The 16,356-nt window shown below is 46.6% G+C and overlaps 1 protein-coding gene across 2 annotated transcripts in view; it reads left to right on the top strand.

Annotated features, from left to right (window-relative positions):
- The window catches only part of CFAP45 (cilia and flagella associated protein 45), a 28,470-nt gene extending 12,370 nt beyond the window's left edge, over positions 1 to 16,100 (top strand). Inside the window, exons 6-12 of one of the 2 annotated variants that reach the window (XM_065886327.1) lie at positions 848 to 1,026; positions 2,819 to 2,948; positions 6,644 to 6,790; positions 9,269 to 9,382; positions 9,976 to 10,169; positions 15,294 to 15,518; positions 15,899 to 16,100. In XM_065886327.1, coding sequence (XP_065742399.1) covers positions 848 to 1,026; positions 2,819 to 2,948; positions 6,644 to 6,790; positions 9,269 to 9,382; positions 9,976 to 10,169; positions 15,294 to 15,518; positions 15,899 to 15,977 — 1,068 coding nt within the window. In that variant the 3' untranslated portion in view covers positions 15,978 to 16,100. The remainder of the gene's footprint in view (positions 1 to 847; positions 1,027 to 2,818; positions 2,949 to 6,643; positions 6,791 to 9,268; positions 9,383 to 9,975; positions 10,170 to 15,293; positions 15,519 to 15,898) is intronic. The other variant, XM_065886333.1, reaches the window with a different exon arrangement.
- Positions 16,101 to 16,356: the final 256 nt, after the last annotated feature.

The following is a 16,356-nucleotide window of genomic DNA, read 5'->3' as shown; positions in this document are numbered from 1 at the left end:
AGCTGAGAGCGTAAAGACCAGAGGCTCATTTGGAATTCTATTGTGTAACTCAGTTGCATGTGGCTCACTTCCTGGCCAAATGAAAAATGCTGACTCCCCAGCCCCTTCATCTACAGTTTCTGTCTCTCAGGTAAATCTTCTCTACTTCCTTTTATTTTCCAAAGCTTTTACTCCATAGTTCCTATTGATGGCTCATGGTTTTTCATTCCATTATGTGTCATGTTGGGCTCTTCTAGTTTAAAAAACTAGTGGCTTGGCCTCTGCAAGAATGTTTGTTTCCCCGAAGTGTAGAACAGCGGGTCTTCACTTGGGGTTCATGGGTCTCTAAGGGGGGACCATGAACTTCTGAAGTTTTATGGAAATTTTGTGTGTACAGATGCAAATGAATTTTATGGAGGAGAAAGCCCATAGCTTTCATCATATTCCCAAAGCGTGATCCATGACCCTCCAAACACTAAGATCCAATACCCTGAAAGACGCTATTGTTTTGTTTTGTTTTTTTTTTTGCGGTACGCGGGCCTCTCACTGTCGTGGCCTCTCCCGTTGCGGAGCACAGGCTCCGGACGCGCAGGCTCAGCGGCCATGGCTTACGGGCCCAGCCGCTCTGCGGCCTGTGGGATCCTCCCAGACCGGGATACGAACCCGTGTCCCCCGCATCGGCAGGCAGACTCTCAACCACTGCGCCACCAGGGAAGCCCCGACACTATTGCTTTTCTGGGCTTGTGAGCACACTCAATAGGATTCTGCTCCCATTTCTCCCCGCTCCCACTTCCATATCCCCGTGATGCATTCCCGCCCCCATCCTTACTCCCAGGCCTAGTACCACAACTTTATTTCCACTCCCCAGATCATCCTCAATGCCAAGTGCCATGCCATCCGGGATGCCCAAATTCTGGAGAAGCAGCTGATCCAAAAAGAGCTGGATGCAGAGGAGAAACGGTTGGATCAGATGATGGAGGTGGAGCGGCAGAAATCCGTTCAGAGGCAGGAGGAGCTGCACAGAAAGAGGCGGGAAGAGAGTATCCGGTAAAGAGATGGCTTTGGCACCTTCCTCTCTTAGTCATTTCCATGTGTCTTTAGGTCCATATAGCCTTGCAAAGGGGGAAGACATGAGAAATGGTCATTATCCTCCTCTGTTATCATCTCAAAACCTTTATGGAGTGATTCAGAGAACCACAGAACTTCTTAAAACTTATTTCCAAGATCACAACAGGTGCTTCATAATCTGGCCCCAATTCAGCCTCATTTTGCACCATTTTCTGCCATCCATTCTATGAGGCTTTCCTTCATTTCCCCCAACATGCCAGGTCTTGACAAAAGCTCATGACTTTTGTTGTTTCCTCTCCTTTGAATACCCTTCTCTTTCCTTTCCCCCCGAAAAACGCGCTCTCATCTTTTAGTATGTAGCTTTGCCGTCTCCTCCCCTGAGAAACCTCCCTCACTTCACCTGACAGGCTTTAGGGCTCCCTTCTCTGGGTCCCGCCACACCCTCTTTATACTCTGGCACACCCCTCCTTGCACTGTGGCTCCCTGACCCTCACCAGGCTGTATGCTCACTGAGGACAGGGTCCCTGTCTTATTCATTTCTGTAGCTTCTGGACCTACCAGAGTGCTTGGACTGTAGTAGGTGCTTAATACGTGTTAGAATGAATAAATTCAGTCCCCTTCATTTTGCAGGAAAGGACAAGTCCCAACGCAGGTAAATTATAGAATCATAGTATCCCGGATTTAGAACGCCAACTATATAATTGAAGAATTACCTCTATAAATAGTCCTTGTAAAAAAATAGTCATTGCACCACACTGAGTGGCAGTTCTTTCTCCCCATCTGTATTCCGTTCTCATGTACCATTCATCTTTGTACTTCTAGTAGGTACCTGGCTCACTATAGCAGGCTCCCAATAAAAGTTTATTTCATGGCCAAGTGGCTCTTCATTTTTTGCATAAACAGTTCCAATGAAAGGAAAATCCCTGCCTTTTCAGCAGCTCTAATGATTTGACCTGGCCCTTATATTGAGTCTAAACCTGCTTCCATGTAACTCTTTTACTCATTGCTCTAGTGTATTTCATCTGGAGTCATTCAAGAGGGCTCTATCTTTATTTATTTATTTATTTGCGGTACGCGGGTCTCTCACTGTTGTGGCCTCTCCCGTTGCGGAGCACAGGCTCCGGACGCGCAGGCTCAGCGGCCATGGCTCACAGGGCCAGCTGCTCTGCGGCATGTGAGATCTTCCCGGACCCGGGCAGAAAGAGGGCAGGAAGGCTGGGAGAGTGGGAGAAGACACAGATTACGATAAGAATCTACGGGAAGGAGTACGAGATTGACATTCAGATAGAGCTCTTGGGATTCCCTGGTGGCGCAGTGGTTAAGAATCCTCCTGCCAATGCAGGGGACACGGGTTCGAGCCCTGGTCCGGAAAGATCCCACATGCCGCGGAGCAACTAAGCCCACGAGCCACAACTACTGAGCCCGCGAGCCACAACTACTGAAGCCCGTGTGCCTAGAGCCCGTGCTCTGCAACAAGAGAAAAGTACAATCTATGAAAGAAAAAAATCAATAAAGTAGACTGCATGAAATTAAAAAAAAACCAAAAAACAGTGAGCCCCAGAACCAGGAGTTCAGACGGAAGAGGACCAACCTGCCAGGACCCTCTGGGGAAGGACTTTGGTCTGGGTTCGTGAAGCATAGCCATGTTTAGGGGGCACTTGTCACATTGTTCCTACGATGCCTCCCATCTTGGGGGTTATTTGGGTGGAGGTTAGAACAGAGAGACACAGACCCTTGGTTTCTAAGACACCGTGGCACTGTTTCTTCGCAGAGGAAGACGGCACATTGTGGAACAGATGGAAAAGAAGCAGGAGGAGCGATCGCTGCTTGCCGAGCAGCAGCAACAGGATAAGGAGCAGATTCGGGCGTATATGGAGCAGCTCCAAGAGGAGGATCTAAGGGTAACAGGGCTGCACAGATAATGCCAAGTTCCACCGGCAACAGCAAAAAAGCCCTCCAACACTGTGGGGCTTGAGCGTGTGGGCTGATGTGCCGTCAGGTACATGCTCATTTCACATCGTCGTCACCATCAATTTTTAATTGCCTTATGAAACATTTGTTTGGCTGTGGAGTCATGCTGGGGGAGGAGCAGTGATTTGGATACCGTCCCTGCCTTCCTGGGACTTGGGGTCCAGGACTGACATATCCGTGTGAATGGACACATGAAGGAAAGATATGGCTACATGCTTTGCACAGATAAACATAGGGATGTTTTATTGTCTTCCCTCAATTATCTAGGGATATTATAGACTTTGTAGGTGAACAGAAGCAGTGTCTTAGTTCTAGACTCGCTGCTGTTGCCTCATCCCAAGTACATTGCATCCCAGTGTCATTAATTGTGTTGAGGAGTCAAACCCTTTTTTCCTGTTAGCCTAACTAAAATTAGTAAGCATATCCATTGCAAAAGTAATGATGACACATCTGTTCAGACCAGGTAGACTTAAACAAATCTTCTTCTATTGGCCTCATCTGATCTGTTGCAGTATACAAAGGCCCCTGGCATAGCGAGGTACATGGCAAGCATTTGGGGCATTTATTCTTTTTTCCCCTCAATTTTTCACTTTAAAAAAATTTTATACACACAGACAAGTTGAAAGAACTGTACCACACCCATCAATGCTTCACCTAGATTTAGTGGTTGTTAATCTACCTGAGCCGCTTGTCTCTTTTAGATGTATATACATATTTTGATATTGTTAAACTATTTGAAAGTAAGTTGCCAGCATCCTGACACTTTGCTGCTGAATGCTTCAGCCTGTATCTCTGAAGAAGGACATTTGCTTACAAGTCAACAACACCTTTATCAACAAAATTAGAATCCAATGATTCTATAATATCATTTCATATTTACTCTACACTCAAATTTACTCAGTTGTTACAAAAATATATTTTCTTTCGTCCAAACCAGGATTCAATCAAGGTTCACGCATTGCATTCACTAAGTCTTTTAAGTCTTATTTTGATCTAGAAGAGTTCCCTCACTCATTCATTTTCATAGCACTGATACTTTGAAGCATCCAGGACATTTGACTTGAAGAATGTCCCACATTCTGATTTGTCTGATTATTTCCTCATGGTGCCATTTAACTTGTGGAACACGTATTCTTTTATTGTTCTCCTCCTTCCCCATGTTTATGGGTGATTGAGTTGTCATCTCCCAGTGAATTTGATGGTGAGGAGTGACAGGGGGCCCTGAAGGATCTCATGGGGGGCCTTGTAATTATGAGGGCTTCTCAAGCACTTGCAGTATGAGGGTCTGTGTGAGGGCTGGGAGGCTGATAACCAGATGGTCAGGGAAGATGAGGGGCAGGCAGCCTTGTGAACTGCTTGAGAAGGGGAGCAACAGGGCCACGAAGACAGACAAGACCTGGCCAAGCTCCTGGCTCAGGAGAGAGAGGGAAAGGGACAGGAAGGACAGGTCTGGGGTAGATATGCAGGAGACTGGAAAATCCAAATTGACTGTGGGGAATGGGCATTGGTGGGTTCATTGAGAAAGTTCCAGGTGTCACTGAGTCAACACAATTACTCCAGTGTTAGGTCATTGTCCTTTTCTCGTCCTTCTAGGCACTCCCTGAGTCTCCAGGAAGTATCATTGGGCAGAGGTAGAAACCTCTGCCTCCCCAGCCTAGAACTGCATCATCTCCAGGTGATGCAAGGGCAGCTTTCCCCACCTTGCTAGCAAGATGGAGAGAGCGAAGGGAGTTTTCTGGGGTTGCTTCACGATGGCTTCAAAGATGAGAAGCCGGGGAAGTCCTTTGGTTTCTTGGAAATGAAATGAACCCACAAAAACAACAAACCAAAAAGTAAATAAATAGGCAAAGAAGTAAGTAAATATATGATTATATGTATGTCATAGATCAGAAGTCAGCAGCTTTTCTAGCTTTGAGGGTCAGTGGGATTAAATACTGCCTGGGGTACCAATGGCACGTGTAAAACTGATGGGGAGAAGGTAGGAAGGAAAGGAAGAAAGGGAAAAGGGGAAAAAAGAGTGTGGGAGTTGGAGTGTCAGGAGGGGAACTGTGGCGTAAGCAAGGAGGCAGGTGCTTGGAGGGTGAGGGGATGCTGGCGGCCGTGACTCAGGCACCACGTGGACCTTGGGGGAGGCACACAGCACTGTGCTGGTCTGGTTCAGGAGGCTTCCTGGAGGAAAGAGCCCTGAACTGGGCAGTGAGCCAAGCTGGGGGAGGGTCAGCAGTGTTGCCTGGGATGCATCAGGGCAGAAGCTGGGCTGAGGAGGAACTGGGAGGCCAGGTAGCGGTTAGTCTTTGAAGAAATGGAAGGAGCGGGAAGCAGTGTGGGAGGTGGGGTGAGTTGATGGGTAGGAGAGTTTGAAGCAAGGAGTCCAAGTTTGAGACGGTAGGGAGGCCACTGCCCAAGGTCCCAGTGCCCCTCCACATTGGGACCTGAGGATGTGCTCAGAAGTGGTCTGATCATTGGGAGCTTTCAAAGGCTCAGGCTCATTCCTCAGAAGGGATCTTGTCACTCAGGGAGATTGGGACTCTGATGTCCATCACTCATTGTTTTTCTCTCTGAGGTTTTTTCTCTATCTCACTCGCCACTCACCTTGGCCCCCTCTTCCCTGCCTCATTATTGAGTATTTGCTGTTTCCCTCTCAGTATTGGGAAAGAGAAGAAGTGTTACACATGGTCCCTGTCCTCTGGCTGGGACAGAATGAACACACAGGAAGCGAATGGGATCCTCACGGCAACGTACGATCAAGTCCGAGGAGGTGTGGCACCATCTTAAGTGCAAAGGGAATTCAGAAATGCAGAGAGAATGAAAACTTGGGGCAATCAAGTAAGAGCTCCAGAGAAGATTGGAACTTTAGTTTAGACAGACCAGGTTCCAAAATTCTGACTCTGGAGTTCATTAGCTGTATGGCCCTGGGCGAGTTGCTTAAACTCTGAGCCTCAGTTTTTCCACCTGTACAAGAAAGATAACAAGGACTACCTTTCAGGGTTTTTGGGGTACATTTAGGTGCTAGAGGTAGGTTATATAAAGTGTCTTATGAATAAAAAGTACTCAATTAGAGCAATACTCTATTTGTTTTTAACATCTTTATTGGGGTATATAATTGCTTTACAATGGTGTGTTAGTTTCTGCCCCATAACAAAGTGAATCAGTTATACATATACATATGTTCCCATATCTCTTCCCTCTTGCGTCTCCCTCCCTCCCAAATACTCTATCTATTTTAATCATCACTATTGAACAGAGACCAAAAGTTTGGGTTTGAATAAGGGAAGGAAATTGAAGGCAGGAGGAAAGCATAATGAACAAAGGATAGGATTTTGCCTGACATGGGGGAGACGCTGAGTAGAATTTTAAGAGCCTCCACTTCCTGAGAGTACATAGAGATCCCCAGTGTCAGGGGCTGCTGCAAAGTCAAGGTGAATGAAGACTGCAAAGGGCCATTTGGCTGGAAGAGGTCATTGATGACCCTTGAAAGAACAGCTTTAATCAAGGGCAGTGACTGGAGCTAGACTTCAGAGTGTGCATCTCTCTCCCTGCCTCCATCTGTGTCTCTCCATCCCGAGAGGCCAGTATCTTTTGATCTTTCCCCTTCTACTCTGATGCTCTCTTCCTTCGGTGGCAGGACTTGGAACGAAGACACCAGCAAAAGCTGAAGATGCAGGCTGAGATCAAACGCATCAATGACGAAAACCAGAGGCAGAAAGCAGAGCTACTGGCTCAGGAGAAGCTGGCAGACCAGATGGTGATGGAATTTACCAAGAAGAAGATGGTAGGGACCTGCTTACCGGTGCCTGGGACTTCTGAGCGGGAATGGGGTGTCTGTCTCAGGGATATGCAGGCATGAGAACTACGCTAACGCAACAGAAGGTAGTTACGTCATCATCCTAAAATTCATGTCCTTAGTTCAAGGGCCTGGCTTCGTTTTCTCTTCAACTTGGCCAGTCCCCTTGTTCATTACCAGAGAGTAGCCTGGAAAGGACACCCCAATTAGGGTATTATTGTCCTTGTTAACACCTTTGATCAGAAGTTGGGGTGAGGGTCAGGTGCAGGCAGGGAAGAAAATGAAAACTATTGGTGAAAGTAAAGTTTTCGTGGATTCCTCATGACCTGGATAATTATATCTTCAGTAATCAATCATGGGTCAGCTGCCCCATAAACTTCTTGTGAAAATTCCTATATTGGGCATCCATCCTATACTGGATGGCTCATCCTATACTGAAGGCTCAGAAAATAGAGCCTTCAACCACCACCCCCTGTAGTACTTATAAGAACAAATGCACCTTGGAACAGGGAGCAATACCCTTGAACAGTTATAGGGAGATGCAGCTCATGAATGTGTGGACTCATTCTGGGGCAAGAATGAGTAATGGCATGATTGGGGTCTGTGAGGAATGGAGGGCAAAAGAAAGCTTTTAGGCATGGTTTGGATGGAGTGAGCATGGATTTCTATAAGAAGAGAAGGAAAGACTTGAGCTGGCAGGAAAGTTATTCAACTCCTCATGCGTGGGTCCTGCCTTCCCTACTAGGTTTGAGGTTCCATGATGATACCATACTTCTCTATGGTAGGGATTCTTAATTATGGGCAGGGGGAGGGTGTGGGTGCAATTGGAAAAGGCATATTTGATATACCTCTATACTGCAAATGCAAACGATAGAAAATGAAGCTCAGCAAAGCTCATTTATTGGCTTTGGCTTCCTTACTGGATGCCAGGGATATGCAGGCAACAGAGTGAGAACGCGAGACTGGGGACACGGGGGTTCCAGCATAATAACAATCACACAACTACCATTAATCAAGCATTTAGTCTGTACACAGGCTCTGTGCTGAGGGCTTTGTGTGTTGTCTTATCTAGTCGTTACAACAGCCTTGTGAACCTAGTCACTGACTGATTGAAAAGATCCCGAATGCTTCAATGTGTGTCCAGCATCAGACAGGCTGAATGTACCTAGAGTAATGCTATGTACAACGTACGGAACTCAGCAACTGTTTCTCTGAATGGGCGAAGGTGGTGATAATAAGCCAGTCACGTGTAGGAATTGGTGAACAGTTTCACTGGCTGCAGCAGACAGTCTCTGGTGGTTGTGATGGGAAACGAGGTAGCGAGATGATGGAGAGCTGAGAGCAGTTGTTGGGAATGCCTTGGATCTTGAGCAGAGCTGCAAGTGTGGGATGATGAGGAATTGCCATTGATTTCTGAGCGGGAGAGGAATATGTCTTGTCTTCATACATGAAAATGTCATTGGCAGGAGAACCTGGGAGAGGCAGGAAACTGGCAAAGGGATCGGGCACTTGGGCATGCCCACAGCCCACCAGAAGAATCCAAGTGTATCACAAGCCCTTCCCTGACCTCACAGTGGTCTCTGTTCTTACAGCCGGGGCTGCCGCCTTAGAGCTAAAGGCAGAGATTGGTGGTGGAAGCCTCCAGAGTTCCCTGCCCTGCCATCTAGGGCAACGTGGAGCAGAGAGACCAGCTTGACACACAGCCAGCTGTGCACAGCTCACAAGCTGACAACTCATTGGGTGCACAGAAGTCTGGAAAGGTGGAACAAGGCTAAGGAGCATTCTTTGTGGGATGATCACATTTCCACCCAACCTAAGCCATTATTAGTCTTATGACTAACCAAGAATCATAGTTGGGAAGCGGTGTATAGAAAGCTTTTAGGGATATGTCTGCTTTTTCAGAGAAGTGGCAAAGGGAGCTAATTTTGATAGTTCATTCCTTAGGTATCTGCTAACCACTGGGGGGCCGCACATCGCACGGTTGGCCATTTGCCCAAAAGGACTAATGAGATAACTTCCACCTCCTGTACTTTACAAGACAGACAGGAAGCCACAGTTGTTATTTCTAGAAACTTGGCCCAGCAGCCTTGCAACTTGGAAATTGTGAAGTAGCGGAGAGAGCATGAAGGCTGGGCTCACCTGCATTTGAATCCGTTTGGTAGTTTACTAGCTGTGCCATCTTAGACAGGACCCTTGAATTCTATGCACATCAGTTTCTTTATAATATCAATCTAATGAGATGTTGTGAGGACCACCGGGGATATTACAGGAGAAGGCATTTTGTAAGCAACGAAGCATCTTACAAATGCTGATTATTTTCATGTCAATGCATTGCTAGTCATTTTGCCCTACCTTAAAAGGAGTCAGGAAGGGGCAGGGGGGATATTGAATAGACAAGGGTCTCAGTTTCTCTCTGCAAGCCTGGGGCAATGGGAGCCATGCTGTGAGGCCTTTTCTTCCTGGCAGGCTCGAGAAGCAGAGTTTGAGGCTGAGCAGGAGAGAATCCGGAGGGAGAAAGAGAAGGAGATCGCCCGCCTGAGGGCAATGCAGGAGAAGGCCCAGGATTACCAGGCAGAGCAGGTACCTATTCAGTCTCAGCTTCTCTCGGCCTCTCCCATCCCCTTAACTATTCCTTTGACAGCCTGTAGAATGGTCTCAAGGGTGAGGGTATAGAAGAGAGGATGCAAGTTATCTCGACTTCAGTAGCTGGAGGACGGAGAGATGGGCCTGCTTCCAAGCCCATGGCAAGCAAGGATCGAGAAGTGTATTACGTGCTTAAGGTCCAAGAGAAAGATTTTGGCTGCCACATAAAGAACTTTCAACCTTAACTAACCACTGAAATGTGTCACCAGAGGAAACTGTGCCATCTCCATCATTAGCAGTCATTAAAGTTAGAAGCAATCGCAGGACAGCCGGGAGGTGTTTCATGTATAGGGAGAGAACTGGAATGAGCTGGGGGTGGGGGAAGGACAAGATGACCCCTCAGGGTATCTTCTGACCTGAAAGTTCTATGACAGGATTCCCTTTATTCTTTCCTAGCATAACCCTGCTGCTAGAGAAATTCGGGGGGCTTCTCAAAGCAAGCTGGGGCAGAGTCCGAAGTAGGTGTCTTCCTAAAGGGACCTGAGGTTACTTTGCATCCTCACTGGTCTCCCCGCCCTCTCCTTTCCCAGGATGCCTTGCGGGCCAAACGCAACCAGGAGGTTGCCGACAGAGAGTGGCGCAGAAAGGAAAAGGAAAACGCACAGAAGAAGATGGAAACTGAGGCCAAACTGCGAAAAAGTCGGCAAGAACAGGTGGCTTTCAAGGAGCACGCTCTGGCCGTTCAGGTGCAACGGGACCGGGATGAGTTCGAGAGGATTCTTCGGTAGGAGGAGCTGGGAACCTCTGCTTCCCTTCCTGGTACTGTGGCAGGGATGGTCCGTACTGGGTGGAGAGGCAATTTCTGGCATGTCCACGGACAGGTGTGCATCCACCTTGACCAGGTTGGTGGGGTCATTCTAACTAGATGGATAATTGAAATATTTCAAAGACACTTGAGCCAAGAATTTTATTAAAGAATTGGAAAATAGCACCTACCTGGAAGTGATTAAGGAATTGGTTATTATAGGGATTATTTCCCCGGGAGCATTAAAAGTGTAAGTAAAGGTATAAATCTGGTCTCTTCTGCCCTCCCCACCTCCATGTCCCTCGACAAGTTTGGGCTGAAACTGCAGCAGGGGAGGTTGAAGAGAGAGGGAGAGAAGAACTCACACGCTCAGGGTTGCGAGTCATCAGAGCAGGGCTTTGAGGGAGGTCTTTTGACAAATATGTACTGAGCACGTAAAGTCAAGGCTCTGTGTTGGATGCTATGGGAGATATTAGAGATGAATAAAACACCATTCCTGCCCAGTCATCTAAGAAGGATGTCAGAGACTCGTATTTGGATGGGCTTCACCTGTATTTCTCCATCTTTCTGGCCTTGTCAGCTCTTTATCCTTTTATTTTTGTTCTCTATGTTGGCTTAGTTATAATTCCAACACATAAGTGGAAGTTAAGTGTTCACATCTCTCACTGTCTGTCTCCCTTCTCCTACCCCAAAGCAGTGAGCAGTCTCAGTAGTTCTACTTTCTACCAGTTAGATCTTCCACCACCAGACCTGGCCCCTGGGACGTTCTACTGGCTCTAAGTGTTCTGGCCTAACTGGGAAAGACTCTCTTCTTGCTCTGGTCCAGACTCTATAACATCAAAAACATTTTTAAAGGAAACAAACAAGGGAATCCCCTGGCTGTCCAGCGGTTAGGACTCGGCACTTTCACTGCCAGGCCCATTTTCGATCCCTGGTTGGGGAACTAAGATCCTGCATGCTGTGCAGTGCAGCCATTAAAAAATAATAAAATTAAAAAAATCATAATAAAATAGGAAATAAACCAAACAAAATTTTAATTAGGGTGGAGGGCTACAAAAATTACAGAAGTTATGCTCAGATAAGTAGAGATTGAGTGAGGCAGCCTATCTTTCTTTTTTTTTTATACAGCAAGTTCTTATTAGTTATCCTTTTTTTTTGTTTGTTTGTTTTTGTTTCTTGCGGTATGCAGGCCTCTCACTGTTGTGGCCTACTCCCGTCGCGGAGCACAGGCTCCGGACGCGCAGGCTCAGCGGCCATGGCTCACGGGCCCAGCCGCTCCGCGGCATGTGGGATCTTCCCGGACCGGGGCACGAACCCGTGTCCCCTGCATCGGCAGGCGGACTCTCAACCGCTGCGCCACCAGGGAAGCCCAGTTATCCATTTTATACATATTAGTGTATATATGTCAATCCCAATCTCCCTATTCATCCCACCACCACCCCATCCCTCTGCCACTTTCCCCCCTTGGTGTCTATACGTTTGTTCTCTACGTCTGTGTCTCAATTTCTGCCCTGCAAATCAGTTCATCTGTACCATTTTTCTAGGTTCCACATATATAAATTAATATACAATACTTGTTTTTCTCTTTTGGACTTACTTCACTCTGTGTGACAGTCTCTAGATCTATCCATGTCTCTACAAATGACCCAAGTTTGTTCCTTTTTATGGATGAGTAATATTCCATTGTATATATGTACCACATCTTCTTTATCGATTCCTCTGTTGGTGGACACTTAGGTTGCTTCCATGACCTGGCTATTGTAAATAGTGCTGTAATGAACGTTGTGTCTTTTTGAATTATGGTTTTCTCTGGGTATATGCCCAGTAGTGGGATTGCTGGGTCATATGGTAATTCTATTTTTAGTTATTTAAGGACCTCCATACTGTTCTCCATAGTGGCTGTATCAATTTACATTCCCACCAACAGTGCAAGAGGGTTCCCTTTTCTCCACACCCTCTCCAGCATTTGTTGTTTGTAGATTTTCTGATGATGCCCATTCTAACCGGTGTGAGGTGATACCTCATTGTAGTTTTGATTTGCATTTCTCTAATAATTAGTGATGCTGAGCAGCTTTTCACGTGCCTCTTCGCCATCTGTATGTCTTCTTTGGAGAAATGTCTGTTTAGGTCTTCTGCCCATTTTTGGATTGGGTTTTTTTTTTTTTTTAATATTGAGCTGCATGAACTGTTTATATATTTTGGAGACTAATCTTTTGTCCGTTGATTTGTTTGCAGATATTTTCTCCCATTCTGAGGGTTGTCTTTTCATCTTGTTTGTAGTTTCCATTGCTGTGCAAAAACTTTTAAGTTTCATTATGTCCCACTTGTTTATTTTTGTTTTTATTTCCATTATTCTAGGAGGTGGATCAAAAAAGATCTTGCTGTGATTTATGTCAAAGAGTGTTCTTCCTATGTTTTCCTCTAAGAGTTTTATAGTGTCCAGTCTTACATTTAGGTCTCTAATCCATTTTGAGTTTATTTTTGTGTATGGTATTAGGGAGTGTTCTAATTTCATTCTTTTACATGTAGCTGTCCAGTTTTCCCAGCACCACTTATTGAAGAGGCTGTCTTTTCTCCATTGTATATCCTTGCCTCCTTTGTCATAGATTAGTTGACCATAGGTGTGCAGGTTTATCTCTGGGCTTTCCATCCTGTTCCATTGATCTGTATTTCTGTTTTTGTGCCAGTACCACATTGTCTTGATTACTGTAGCTTTGTAGTATAGTCTGAAGTCAGGGAGTCTGATTCCTCCAGCTGTGTTTTTTTCCCTCAAGACCACTTTGGCTATTCGGGGTCTTTTGTGTCTCCTTACAAATTTTAAGATTTTTTTGTTCTAGTTCTGTAAAAAATGCCATTGGTAATTTGATAGGGATTACATCGAATCTGTAGATTGCTTTGGGTAGTATAGTCATTTTCACAATATTGATTCTTCCAATACAAGAACATGGTATATCTCTCCATCTGTCTGTAACGTCTTTAATTTCTTTCATCAGTGTCTTATAGTTTTCTGCATACAGGTCTTTTGTCTCCTTAGGTAGGCTTATTCCTAGATATTTTATTCTTTTTGTTGCTATGGTAAATGGGAGTGTTTTCTTAATTTCTCTTTCAGATTTTTCATCATTAGTGTATAGGAATGCAAGAGATTTCTGTGCATTAATTTTGTACCCTGCAACTTTACCAAATTCATTCATTAGCTCTAGTAGTTTTCTAGTGGCGTCTTTAGGATTCTCTATGTATAGTATCATGTCGTCTGCAAACAGTGACAGTTTTACTTCTCCTTTTCCAATTTGAATTCCTTTTATTTCTTTTTCTTCTCTGATTGCCATGGCTAGGACTTCCAAAGCTATGTTGAATAATAGTGGTGAGAGTGGACATCCTTGTCTTGTTCCTGATCTTAGAGGAAATGGTTTCAGTTTTTCACCATTGAGAACGATGTTGCCAGCCCTAGCTTTAAGTTCAATCTCACCTTTTTCTAGGTTAGCATCTGGACCTAGGGTCTCCAGGGCCGTGTGACCACCACAGTGGGCATCTCCAAGTGCTAGGAGCATCTCTTCCATGGCCAGCATTCCAACTTTTCTTACTTCAAGAGCATGGCCTCCTCTATGGCCTATATATGGACTTCCTGCTTCTGGACAGAGGGATGCCTTTAACTGTCAGCCTGTTGACTAAGCAGAAATAGCTGACCTTCCCTACCCAATGGCTCTTAGAAATGCCTGGAAGCTTTCAAAGAGTACTGGTGCCCAGGAGCCAACTCCAGAGATTCTCAGTTAACTGGTCTGGGGTGAGGCCCAGGCATCAGTAGTTTTGAAAGCCCCGAGAGGATTGTAATGCAGCCAGCCTCCAGGATCCCTGCCCCAGCCCTGTGAAATTACCAGGCCCTTCCCTGTTTAGATTTCCAATCGCCTGCCACCCCAGGGGCTCTCTAGTGACACATACAGTTTCCCCATTTCCACCCTGTTTCACATAATGTGAAACAATAAAAAAACCTGTTCTCTATATAGGAAAATAATGGCAAGGCAAGGAGGAGAATCTTTCTGCTTTCACAGATGTGTCCGAGCAGTGGGGATTTGGTGTATAAGTACAGAGGGGCAAGGAAGTCAGCAGTTTTCTTCTGATAAACCTGGAAGGTATAGAATTTTAGGAGGTGTCTACATGGTGTAAAAGAGCTGCTGAGCACCGAGAGGACATGCCATGCATGGTGGAGCTTGGAAGATAGCTAGAGGGAAATGAGTCTGTGAAGTGGTGCTTTTGGTTGGGGTATGAGTGACCCCAGCTGAGAGGTCCTGGCCTAAGGTGATTTTACATTTAGTTTTTGTTTTTGATTACATTGAGGAAGAAAGAAGGAGTTAGCTCAGGATGGCCTATGACTGCATTTCCTCTGAGATGTGAATACATTTCATCTGAGTTTTTTTTCTGGGAACATCTGGCCTACGTTAGCCGTTTTCCTTCTGATGTCAGGGTTCGTGAAGTTTTCTTGTGGAAGAGGCTCCTGAGAGTAGTAAGAAAAATCAGAGATAACAGGCTAAGTTCCTTCTTCTTCCAGCAACTAAGAACCAGCATTGCAGATTTTACAACTTCTTTGAACTTCCTAAACATCCTCTTTGTTGGTTTTGTTAATGTGATTATTATTGTTAGTGGAAAGGAAGGAAGAGAGAGAGAAAGAAAGCTATCTCAGAGCAAGCTGGAGAGGAGTTAGGCATCCTTATAGGAGAGAAGAGTAGGAACAATAGCTTCCAGTGGGTGACATCCTGGCCGTAGGGCCAGTTACAAAATTTGCAGGGCTCAGTGAAAAACGAGAATGTGGTGCCCTTTGTTCAACAATTAAGAATTTCAGAACAGTGACAGCAGAGCCTTAGCTCTCCGGGCCCAAGCGTTGGGCCCTTCTAAACATGCCCATGGCATAGAGTCACAAGCCATTAACCCGGGCCTGGCTGGGATCAGCCTTTGGGGCTGATCTCTGAGCCGCAGAAGTGAAGGGCCTGAGTGTGGAGGGCCTTGGTCTCTGCAGCGTGTCCTAGGACGAGCCTACCCAACAGCTGCCCCAAAGACTTCCCTGGGCTGGGACAGCTCAGCCTAGCCCATTCGACCGTGTCCCTCCTCTAGGGCTCAGAGAGAGCAGATTGAAAAGCAGCAGCTGGAGGAGGAGAAAAAGGCCATGGGGCGCTTACAGTATGCCAATGAGCTCCAGCGCCAGGTGCGGGAGAACCAGCAGAAGCAGTTGCAGGACCGGATCGCCACCTTCGAGGAGGGCCGGCGCCTCAAAGAGGAGGCCCAGAAGTGGCGTGAGCGCATTGAAGGCATCAAGAAGAAAAAGATAGAGGAGCTGAGGTGTGCCGGCATCCCTTCCTGCCCAGCTCCTCTCCTCTTCCCCAGGGAGGTGGGCTGGGAAGTGTGGGATTAAGGGAATGAAGGGATGGTGACAGGGGTGTGGAGAGGGCCTGACTCCAGGCCCACATGGGCTGTGGCCCTCTGAAGGGGGCTCCTGGAGAAAGTTCTGGGATGGGGTCTTCCTGGCTCTCTGGGAACTCCTTGGCAGGATGCTGGAGCCTTGACAGGGATGTGTTTGGGGGATGGATTGGGGGACCAGGGTTGGGGTACACATCCCAAGGTTGTGTAAATGCCTGCTTCTGCTGCCTTCTCTTTGGTTTCCTTCTCTATCCCTACCCGTTACACCCTTTCCAGCCCTTACACCTGTGTTTCTCCTGCAGAGCCACCGGCCTTCCTGAGAAGTACTGCACTGAAGCTGAGCGCAAAGCTAACATCCTACCCGACACCTCTGTGGACTGAGGGTGCCTCTCTGCCCCTCGGGATGCCTTCAGAGGGCAGCTTCCTCCCAGGCTCTCGGTGTCCATAACTGCAGCTAATCTAGACACTTCTGAGCTACAGATTAAATCTATTCTACTTCTCTAAGGAACAGTCCAGCTTTCTTGCTGCGGGGATGTGGCTGCCACGGGCACTGAACGAGGAGCAAAATAGGTCATGGGAGCCCCAGGTTGTGGGCCGTAAGATGCTCAGAGGCAGAGAATGGAAGGATGCTCTCTCACGGTCAGCCCTCCTAAGCCAGATGGTCCCTTTGTCCTGGTGTCTCCTGGCTTTTCTGTGACTCTCTGGGATGCTGTCATCATGTCCACTTTCAGCTCAGTCTTATCTCTGTCCCCATTCCACG

The sequence above is a fragment of the Phocoena phocoena genome, chromosome 1, assembly GCF_963924675.1.
Source record: "Phocoena phocoena chromosome 1, mPhoPho1.1, whole genome shotgun sequence".
NCBI classification, from domain to species: Eukaryota; Metazoa; Chordata; class Mammalia; order Artiodactyla; family Phocoenidae; genus Phocoena; species Phocoena phocoena.
Note: the sequence above shows the minus strand (reverse complement) of the source record. Positions and strands in the feature narration are given on the sequence as shown.